General features: G+C 44.7%; 1 protein-coding gene across 1 annotated transcript in view; it reads left to right on the top strand.

Moving 5' to 3' along the window:
* Nucleotides 1-2682: 2682 nt before the first annotated feature.
* Nucleotides 2683-10169, top strand: part of RYBP (RING1 and YY1 binding protein) — an 86530-nt gene continuing 79043 nt past the window's right edge. The window contains exons 1-2 of the mRNA XM_010862031.1: nt 2683-2686; nt 3311-3448. Of these exons, the coding sequence (XP_010860333.1) occupies nt 2683-2686; nt 3311-3448 (142 nt within the window). The remainder of the gene's footprint in view (nt 2687-3310; nt 3449-10169) is intronic.

Genomic DNA, 10169 nt, shown 5'->3' with positions numbered 1-10169 from the left:
GAAGCAACATGCTTAAATACTCCAAGACTCATTTTCCTCATCTGAAAAACAGAGATAATAAGTTTCTTCTCCATAACCTCATTGGGAGGTTCAGTGAGATAACACATGTAAAACAGTGAGGACAGAGCCAAGAACATTTGCATCCATAAATGACAGTTCCTCTCACATCTCAAGATGGGAAACTAAATTCTGGTTGAGAACTTGTTGAACACCTGAGACAGTTTTTGTCACCATTTTTTGGAGGTCCCCTGTACTCCACGTGAATGCTTTCAGAATTCAATCCTAGTCCTTCAAACCTTGTCTACATTGCTTCTCCTACCAGGAAGAAGTTCTGGCTACCATGATGTGCACTTAGCCGTGAGCATGCCTCTCCCTCTTGGTCTCCAGGCCCCAGAAGTGCAGTGTTAGGCCAGTGAGCTTATAAACAAGAGTGCAAAGCTGGAAGGAATGGGCTGTCCATTGGATGTACTTAGGATGCAAAGTTGTGTGGAAAAATGAAATACTGAAAACTCAAAGCACTGGTGGAAAGAGAAAGCTCATGACAGCAAATTTTCCATTCTTAGATATCGTCGCTTTTACCTCTTGGATATAGTAAAACTTCCCAGTGGCTTCTTTTTAATCTAAGGAGGCAGTCAGTGAATGCACTGACTTTGGGAAGAGGCAGCCCTGAGTTGGCTGTTACTAGGGACCTCAGGCAAGTTACTGAACTGCTATACACCCCAATTTTCTCTTTGATAACATAGGAATATTAATAACATCTATCTCACTTATGTTTTGAGGATGAATTGAGATAATCAGTGTAAAGTGTGTGGCATATAGTAAGCACTCAGTAAGAGTACTTTATGGCCAGCATCATTATAATTATTGCCTACATCTTGGTGATGCCCAGTGTATGATCTGCAAGGCAATCAGCCTTCTGTCAAAAGTTGGTAAGTAAATGGTGGATGTCATATCTCTGTTGTGAATATCAACTGTAAAACTTAATTGTTCTTTTTAAACTGAGGGCTTGTCCCATTCTGTAGTCTCTGGTTTGCTCCCCCATGATCCATCCTCACCCTGTGAAAGGATGCTTTCCTACAGCAAACACTGCTGGTTGCCAACCCAACTGTCAATTGCCCTTTATTCTTGTAAACAGAACACCAGTTCTACTCAGGCAGCCATGTTTCATGTGCCTAACCCTGAGGGAGGAATCATGATTCGGGTAAGCCATTTATGGCTGTCCCATTTACCTTTTTCTTAACTGGTCTAGAAGAAGGCATGTGATTGAGTTTCCAATGAAATATAAGGGGAAATCTCCCAAGAAAAGGAGAGAGTACTGTGGGGTGAGCCTCATTTTGGCCCCTGCTGTCTTCCTTTCTGCTTTAGGTACTGTCAGCTGAGGATGTGATGCTTGGAGCTGCAGTTGCCATTTTGTGACCATGTGGTTATAAGCATGAGGGTGACAGAGCAGGAAAAAAAAAAAAAAAGAGGCCAGCTTCCTAATGACATTGCTAAACTGCTAGACTGACTCTGGGGATGCTTGCTTTCAAATTTCTATTTTCGTACACAATAACTGTTCTTGTGATTTGGCCTATTGTGAATCTGATTTTCTGCTACTTAATTGATACCCTCCTTTTCTGTTTGCCAAGTCTGGAAAATGACTGCTATACAAATTTTGCCTACATATAAAGACATTCAGTTTCCATTTTCTTTTCTACATTTGGATAATCAAGTGTCTTTAAATAAATTCCACACTCACCATTATAGTGAAACTGTTCTTGAAAAGGTCACCAATGACCTCTTGATTGACATGTCCCAGCTTCATCTGATTTTACATCCTGCTGAACCCCTGATCCACTGGACAGCCTGACCACTTTCTTATTCTTAAAGTGAGTCTCTTCCTTGGCAGATGTCACTGCTCTACTTCTCTGGTCCTCTCTCTGTTTTCCCTTCTGTTCCTGCCCTTAAACTGTGGATGAACCCTGACATCCTGCCCTTTGCCTTTTCCTTCTCATCTTTCTCTAGGCATTTTCCCTGAATGCTTTCTCCAGTTCTAAGCCTCCACAGACCCAAGCCACCACCATAGTCTCCAGGTGCAGGTCTTTCCTCAGCATCTAATCCACCTTTCTCTCTGTGCAAAAAATGTGCTCACTTAGATGTCTCCCAGGACTATAAACACCATATTGCTAAAGTGAACTACGTCCCCTACAAATTACTTCTCCTCCATGACACACCTCACTACTCACACCAGCCCTCAGCGGGAAATCTCAAAGTCATCCTCAGCACTCCTTCCCTCTCAACATCCAGTTAATCACAGAGTATAAGAATGTCTCTACTCTTAGGAGTCTGTGGCAGCTTCTTTTTTTTTATTTTTTTTTTATTTTTTTTTAGAATACTGCATTGGGCAGCCATTTTCTTCTCCAAGGGATCTTCCCAACCCAGGAATCAAACCCATGACTCCTGCACTGCAGGCAGATTCTTTACCACTGAGCCATCAAGGAAGCCCATATGTGGCAGCTTCTTTATGTTCATGGCCTCCGTCTCCATTTGTCATCTCTGTATCACGAAAGCCGCTCATGCGCCTCCAAGCTCTCCCCTCTCCAATCATCTGCATCATTGTTAGAGTAGATTTTCTCAAAGCAAATGGAATCATATCGCTGGATTTGAAATATTCCAAGTGGATAGATGTGTGTGTAAGGGGGCATGGGTGGGAGATTGTATCAGTCCATCATGCCCTCCAAATAAAGTCCACACTGTACATTATGTAGCATAGACGACCCTTTAGTCTCTCTGGGAACAGTCTGGGATTTGTGTTTCATCTCCTACCATCTCCCTTCTACCTTCCCTGAATCCTCAGCTTGACTTCTCTTTGCTTTTACTGTGTCCTCTGATTTCATGCCAGACCCCCATTTCCCAGTGTTCTGAACCATCCTCCGGTTCTTAAATCCAACTGCATTTCTTCCCCAAAACATTCCCTGAGCCTGGGACTAAACCAGAGTTTCTCATCTTCAGCACTGTTAACATTTAGGGTTGGATAGCTCTTGTTGTAGGGGCTGCCCTGGGCATTATAGGATGTTTAGTAGCTTCCCTGGCCTCTAACCCACTAGATGCCTGCAGCTCCCTTCTCCCCACAGTTGAGACAAGAAAAACGTGTCTAGAGACTGTAAAATATTCTTTGGAGGAAAAAATGCAACCCTCTGTACCATTGAGAGCCATTGAACTAGATCGGGTTTCCTTCTTATCACCCCATAGCTCCCTGTTCTTTCCCCATTGTAACACCTATGGCACATTTTTAGAATGACCTCTCTGACTGTCTCATTTGTTTCAACAGACTTTTATCTCCAAGAGGGCATCTCACAGGGCCTGTCCCCAAAGAGGCATGCCGTGCAGCTTCATGAAGGAGGCGGCTTCATGACGGGAGCCACCTTGCCTGTCCTCACCCTAGTGCCCCATGTGCTGCTAGCACACGGTAAGGCTCACAGATACCCGTTGAGTGAAGGAATGACTGAACAATCCCATTCAAACACTCTTTCCTTGGTGAAACTTTTGTCAAATATTTGAGTGAATGTTAGAATTTTTTCCTTCTCTTTACCCTATAATATTGTATATGTGCCCCAGCACTTATTCCATTGGATAATAATTACAGCCAACTTGTTAATAAATGTTAGTAGAAATTAAACCATGCCCTCTCTCTTCAGGCCTCTTTCCAGAAACAGAAAAACTAGGTCCATTCCTATGCCCAAGAAATGCATGATCTCCCTTTTCCTTAAACAGGCTACCCCTGTTCTGCTCCTGGCAGCTCTCAGCCACACCCTCCACACATGCTCATCCATCTTCCTTAGCTGACTTCAAAGAGAAGGACAGTCTCAGAGTTGCTGAGAATTAAGAACCGACTTCTACTTCAAGGCCCCATCTTACCCTGCTCTTCTCTGATTGTGCTCCCAGCTCTGGCAGTGAATTCTGAGAGGTCTTAATAACATACGGTGCTCGCTCATAGCCTCTCCTGGGGATGGGAAACACCACCCCTGCAGCAGGCCCACCACCTGATGACTTGAAATACAAGAGGCTACAGTGGGCGCCTCTGGAAAGGAGCTGTGATATTATTCAAGTAAACCGACATTCAGACTGGTTCACAGTGCTTTTCAGGTCTATTATATCCTTCTACTTCTCTCTACTGTATTAATTTTTGAGAGCTTGATATTGGAACTCCAACTAAAAATCTTATCATCTTAAAAAAGTAATTGTAATATATACTGGAATACATGTAACCTTGTTCTATATTTTACAAATCTCCTGAAAATGTGTCATCCTACTTCAAAATTTTTTAAAAACTAAAAACAAAACAAACAAACAAAAAAAACCAAACATTCAAAACAGGGATCAAAAGGGAGAGCAGCCTGCTTGGGCAAAGACAGTAGGACTCAGAGAAGAGCTGGGTGGTTTTTCCTGCACAGTAGATGGTTAATATGCATTTTTAAAAATTCACAAAGGCCTATAGGGAGAAGATGCTGAAGTTAATATTTATATTTGGCATCCAACCCTCCACATAAATACGGGGCACGGGGCCCGGTGTTTGGTTTGAGGTCAGCTCCGTTTAAACAGTCAGGCCAGGTGCAGACCCACGTGCTGGACCTTTGAACTCAGTGTGTTGCAATCCAGATGTTCGGCAGAGGTGATGGACTTGGGTCACGGACAGTGAGAGGGTGTGCAGTGTTCTTCTAGTATCTTCCACAGGGAGCCCTGGACAGTAGACTTGGCCCTGAGCCCACTTTCCTCGCCAGAGTCAAGAAACAGTAGCAGCTGCAGTTGTTGCTAGGGATGAGGGATCATCCACTGGGGAGTTGAGATAGCCAGGAGGGGGAGGTGGGTAGCAGGAAGGAGGTCATGAAATTGACCGTGCTTAACCACTGCCCACGTTTGGATTACTTGGAGACATTCTGCAACAGGAAAAATGTTAGGCTTTTAATGACAGCCCTGACAAACATGATCCTTATGACCAAATCAGTCTCAAAAGCAACTGATATCATTTATTAAAGGAGGATTTGCCAAATTGCATGGTTCTTCTAGGGTTTTCCAAATCCCACACTTTGCCTCAAAAATGTGCGCAGAGTGAGAGGGGTTTGAACTTTTTGAATTTAATGCAAAGCACATATGTTGTTTGGGTTTTGTTTGTTTGTTTGTTTTTGCAGTTGCAAAATATGTTATATAAAAAAGAACCGTATAGCAATAAAATGGTAATGTAAACACAAACCCTCCAAAAGGATGCAACATATTTCTAATGAAAGGAAACAACCACCTTCGCTTGATTCACACAAAAATAAAAAAATGATGAAGAGGGACTGTTTCATTCACAGATTGTGGAGTCCTACTCTTTACTGCTCTCTGAATGAGTATTTTTGAGGCAAGACTTTAAAAAACAGGAATTTTCAGAATGAAGGAGCTCCTGGCATAGCAGAAAGGATGCTGATGTTGGCAGCCAAGCAACTTGAATTCCGGTCTTGACTGCTGACCCCGTATTTCCTGGCTTCCAACCCCAGCACTCCATTCAAAGTGCTCTTGTCAAGGGTACCAGTGACCTTCTAATTGCTAAATCCAAAGGGCATTTTTCAGTCCACTTCTGACCCGACCTCTCTTCAGCAGATGACATAATTGCCCACTCTTTCCTCCTTGAAATCCTCTCACCCTGTGCCTTCAACAGCACCACCCCATCCTGGTTATACTTCAGCTTTGCCCGTCAGCTCCCTCTCAGACCCTCTCTAGGCCCTTCTCTTTTCCACCAGTGGCTACCAGCAGCTGCTGTGTGCTGACATCACACAGAGCTCTCTTGAGTCTTTTCTTATCAATGTTTCAGTCTGGGAGCTAGGACTTAAGGTTCCACTTTACAGACAAGGAAAGTAAGGCTCTGAGCAATGAAGTAATCTTCACCCCAGATCACGTAGCTGATAAGTAGCAGGACTGGAATTCCCATCTAGGGTTCTTTGAATCCAGACTCAAATTCTAAACTACCACACAGTCATTTCTCTTCCCCAGGCAGCCCCCTAAATACTGCTGTTCCCAGACCTCTGTTTGGCCCCTGTTTCTTCTCTCTGCCCCATCCCTGCAGCCTTCCTCTCACAGCCCCTCTGTGGTATCTTCAGCCAAAATCTGTCCTCTGATCCACCTTTCCAAGATTTCTCTGTTTGCATGTGCCACAGTCACCTTGTAGAGGCGGTGATGGTGAACTCACTAAAGGCCACTCCATTCCAGATGTTTAGTCAAAGCCTATGGGTTCTTTAAGGAGTGGGTGCATGACCTGATTCTGCCAGGAGAGAGTTCTGGGAATGTCTAGGAAAATTTTTTTTCCCTCTTAAAGAGATACATTAAAAATGGTTCCTTTTCTTCTTCTAGATGTTGTATTCCCTCGTAATACTGGAGTAGTGACAACCATCAGCAACCATAAGGGAAAGATGGAACCTGGGTTCTTAATAACCAGTTGATGGCATCTTAATTGGACAGGGGCTTCTAACTATCTTAAATAATACATTTTCTCATTGTTTGTATGGGCTTTTCTTTTGTTGTTTTTGTTGTTGCTACTTGCAGCCAAAAGCATCCTAAGTAAAACGTCAAATTCATCATATCCACAATTCAACTCATTATCTCTTCCTCCAAACAGCCTCCTCTCATAACACTCTATCACTGTTAGTATCACTATCGTTGACTCATTCACCCAAGTCAGAAAACTGGACATCATCCTTAATTCCTCCCTCTGCTTCACTCACAAAGTGCAATCATGAATTAAGTCCAAGAGATTCTACTGTTGAAAATCTCTCATTTTTTCCTTCCCATTAACCCTCTCCTGTTCTTTTCTTTGTCATTTTACTGGTTAATTGCCCCCTTTCTCAGTCTGACTCAAGTCACCACCATCTATACTACTCTCAAAGAGAATTTAAAACCTCCGTACTGATTCTGCAACTTCCTCGATTAAAATGTGTCAATAGCCTACCCTTGTCTTCAAGATGAAATCCTTCCAATCCACATGGTTTCTTAGATGCTTCAAGATGGGGCTTACTTCTCTGGACTCTCACTTCAACCGCTCCACACATGCTCTGAGTTCTAGCTCACTCATATCTGTGGTCCACTAGCCAAGTATCACTGCATATTTGGTTCCCTCGACCTCAGATGTCCTCCCTGACTTGTTTCCCTAGACAATCCTGGCTGGCTGGATGTTCTCATGCACCTTACTTTGTCACTAATAGAACATAGCAGGTGTGCATTTCAGTCGTGTGAGAACAATATCTTTCCTTATTTTTATCTCTCTCTCCTTGATTTTAACCTGAGCCCCCATCCCAACTCAATCTCGGTCCATTTGGTGCTTCCCCTTTCTCCAGTATTTTATCCAAGTTCTAGACTGCCTGGTGTGAGGGTGCTGAGGAACGTGACTCCCTGGTCTCAGGGCATCTGTTCATCACAGGTTGCCATAGAGACATCCCTGGTTTTCTCTTCATGGCCGCTTCCAGTCTAGGTGTTATCTTGGCAATGCCCGCTCCATGCTGGGTCCCTGGAATCTCTACAAGGTGGCTTTTGCTGTATCTGCATAGATAGCCCCATACCTGCTCTGAGATCTTGCCACCTTCCTGGAGGTCTGCAGACAGACACCCCTGCTGTTCGGCCCTTGCCCTCTCCATCTTGTTACCTCTTTGCCTTCTGTCTCTCCTGCGGCACCTGGGAAGTTTTCTTGTCTCATAAAAACACTTCCAAAGACTTCCCTGGCAGCCCAGTGGTTGAGACTCTATGCTTTGAATGCAGAGGACACAGGTCATGGCACTAAAATTCTGTGTGCTGCGTGGTGTGGCCCCGAAAAATAAAATAACACTTCTGTCTGCTTTCTTCTTCTGAAGATTTGCTTATTCCATACTTCCCCTAAGCTTCCCTGGGAACATGGAGAGTTTATAATTAGGGAACACAAGAGACAGAGACTGACAGGCGTTTTTTGCTTCTACTGTGTCACATTGCTTCCTTTCAGATAGGGAATTAACTGCTTGGGAAAGGGGGAAATGCCAGGAGACAAAAGAACACAAGGACAATTACAATCACCTGGCCACCGCCGCCTTCCCCCACCCCTGTCATTTTCTGCTCAAGGCCTATTTCTCTCAGCCCATGCATTCCAGCAGCTGAGGCCTGCCATGGCCTCTCTCCCAGGGTTGTCAGCACCTGAAAGCTGGCGCACGGTGGGTGCCTTGTAAATAGGCTAAAATCTAAAGCTAAAAGTAAGAGTGATCTTTGGAGTCAGGGAGAGCCGAATGAGTCCTGCCAGCTGCCTTCCTTTTTGTGTGACCTGGAGCCAGTTACTGCATCTCTGTCCATGAGCAGTAGCCACGGGGAGGCAAGGGTGTGAAGAGGAGATGAGAAACAGTGCTCCTCAAAGACAGTGCCCCTCCTCCTAGCCTGCCCAGATTCTGGCTGGACATTATCATCTCCCCTCAACCTTCATGTGGTCCACACTTCCATATCAGATGCTTCTCTTCTGCAGATGCATTTAGTGAGACCATAGCTTTTTGTCCTGACCCCTCCAGGTGGGTCCCTCCACTCCTTCCAATGAGTGACTTTCAGGATTCTTGAGTTCCAGGCATTTAGTTTGTGATGAAGGATAAAGAACTTGGAATTCTGGTTCTGCCACGCCCTGGCTGTGGGAAATTGGACAAGTTTCTGAGTCTCAGTTTTCTCATCTGGAAGATGGGAATGATGATAACTAACTTAACCCAGGCCTCCTGGGTTCACATCCCTCTGTGTGTGTGCATGTTCAGTCACTCAGTTGTGTCCGACTCTTTGTGGCCCCATGGACTGTAGCCCGCTAGGCTCTGCTGTCCGTGGACTTTTTCAGGCAAGAAGACTAGAGCAGGTTCCCATTTCCTACTCCAGGGAATCTTCCCCAGTAAGGATTGAACCCGAGTCGCCTGCATTGGCAGGTGGATTCTTTACCACTAGCACCAAGTGGGAAGCCCCTGCCACTTTCCAAATGCGCAGCTCAGGACAACTGACTTTTGTCTTAGTTTCCTTGTGTATAAAAGAGGCTCCATCACAGACCCTTCACAGGGTTTTTGTTAGCATTCACTGAGTTAAAAAACCTAAATTGTTGGGAATTCCCTGGTGGTCTAGTGGTTCAGACTCCACCACCCCCCACCCCAAAAAGAAAAACCCAGAAAATGAAAGCAAAACAAAAAATCTTAAATTGTTTACCATCTCAACTGTAAGTACTCTGTGTATGTTGGTTATTATGATCCTGCCGTGGCCTCTCTTTACTGCCCACAAACTCATGACACTATATTAGTCTGCTTGGGCTTCTATAACAAAATACCACAGATATGGATCAGGGCATGGCTTAGACAACAGAAATGTATTGTCTCACAGTGCTGGAGGCTGGAAGTCCAAGATCAAGATGTTGGCAGGTTTGGTTTCTCCTGAGGCCTCTTTCCTTGGCGTGCAGATGGCTACCTCCTGGCTGGGTTCTCACCTGACCTTTCCCCTGTGCATACACATCTCTAGGGTCTCTTCCTCTTCTTACAAGAACATTGGTCAGATTGGATTAGGGCCCACACTAATGGGCTCATTTTAGCTTTAATGCTGCTTTAAAGGCCTCTCCAAATACAGTCACATTTTGGGGTGACTGGGGTTAGGGTTTAACACATGAATTTATGTGGGGGACACAATTCAGTCCATGACAACATGTAAATAAATCCCACCATTACATGTTCTGCAGGGGAACCTCTTAATCTAATTCTTGATAATGAAGTCCAGGGTGTTTGGCTTTAGGGGATTTCTTCTGTGGTTTAGTACTGAGAACCTGCTCTCAGAGAAGCAGGTTTTGAAGCCCCTGTTTAAAACCTGGTCAGGGGTCCTTGACTTGCCTGATCTTCATGGAGCATCCTTGTTCTGAGGAAGAGGATGGTGACTCACATGGGGATAGCTGTGAGGACCAAGGGCGCCACGGGGCTGAAACCCTCCATAACCTCTGCAGCCACAGGTTTCTGCCTCTGCCCTAAAAAGCAAAACTAGATGGTTTGTCTTGACTCTCCTTTCCATCCTCAAAATTCTATGACTGTGATTCTAAGGGCGGAAATGCAAGCATCAGGAGCAAGCTACTGGGGAATCAGTTTCTGGGCCCAAGGCATCAGATTTCCTTGAATCAATGCAGGAAATCACACCCGTCATGG

The sequence above is a fragment of the Bison bison genome, unplaced genomic scaffold (genome assembly GCF_000754665.1).
Source record: "Bison bison bison isolate TAMUID 2011002044 unplaced genomic scaffold, Bison_UMD1.0 scf7180017864474, whole genome shotgun sequence".
In the NCBI taxonomy this organism is placed as follows: Eukaryota; Metazoa; Chordata; class Mammalia; order Artiodactyla; family Bovidae; genus Bison; species Bison bison.
Note: the sequence above shows the minus strand (reverse complement) of the source record. Positions and strands in the feature narration are given on the sequence as shown.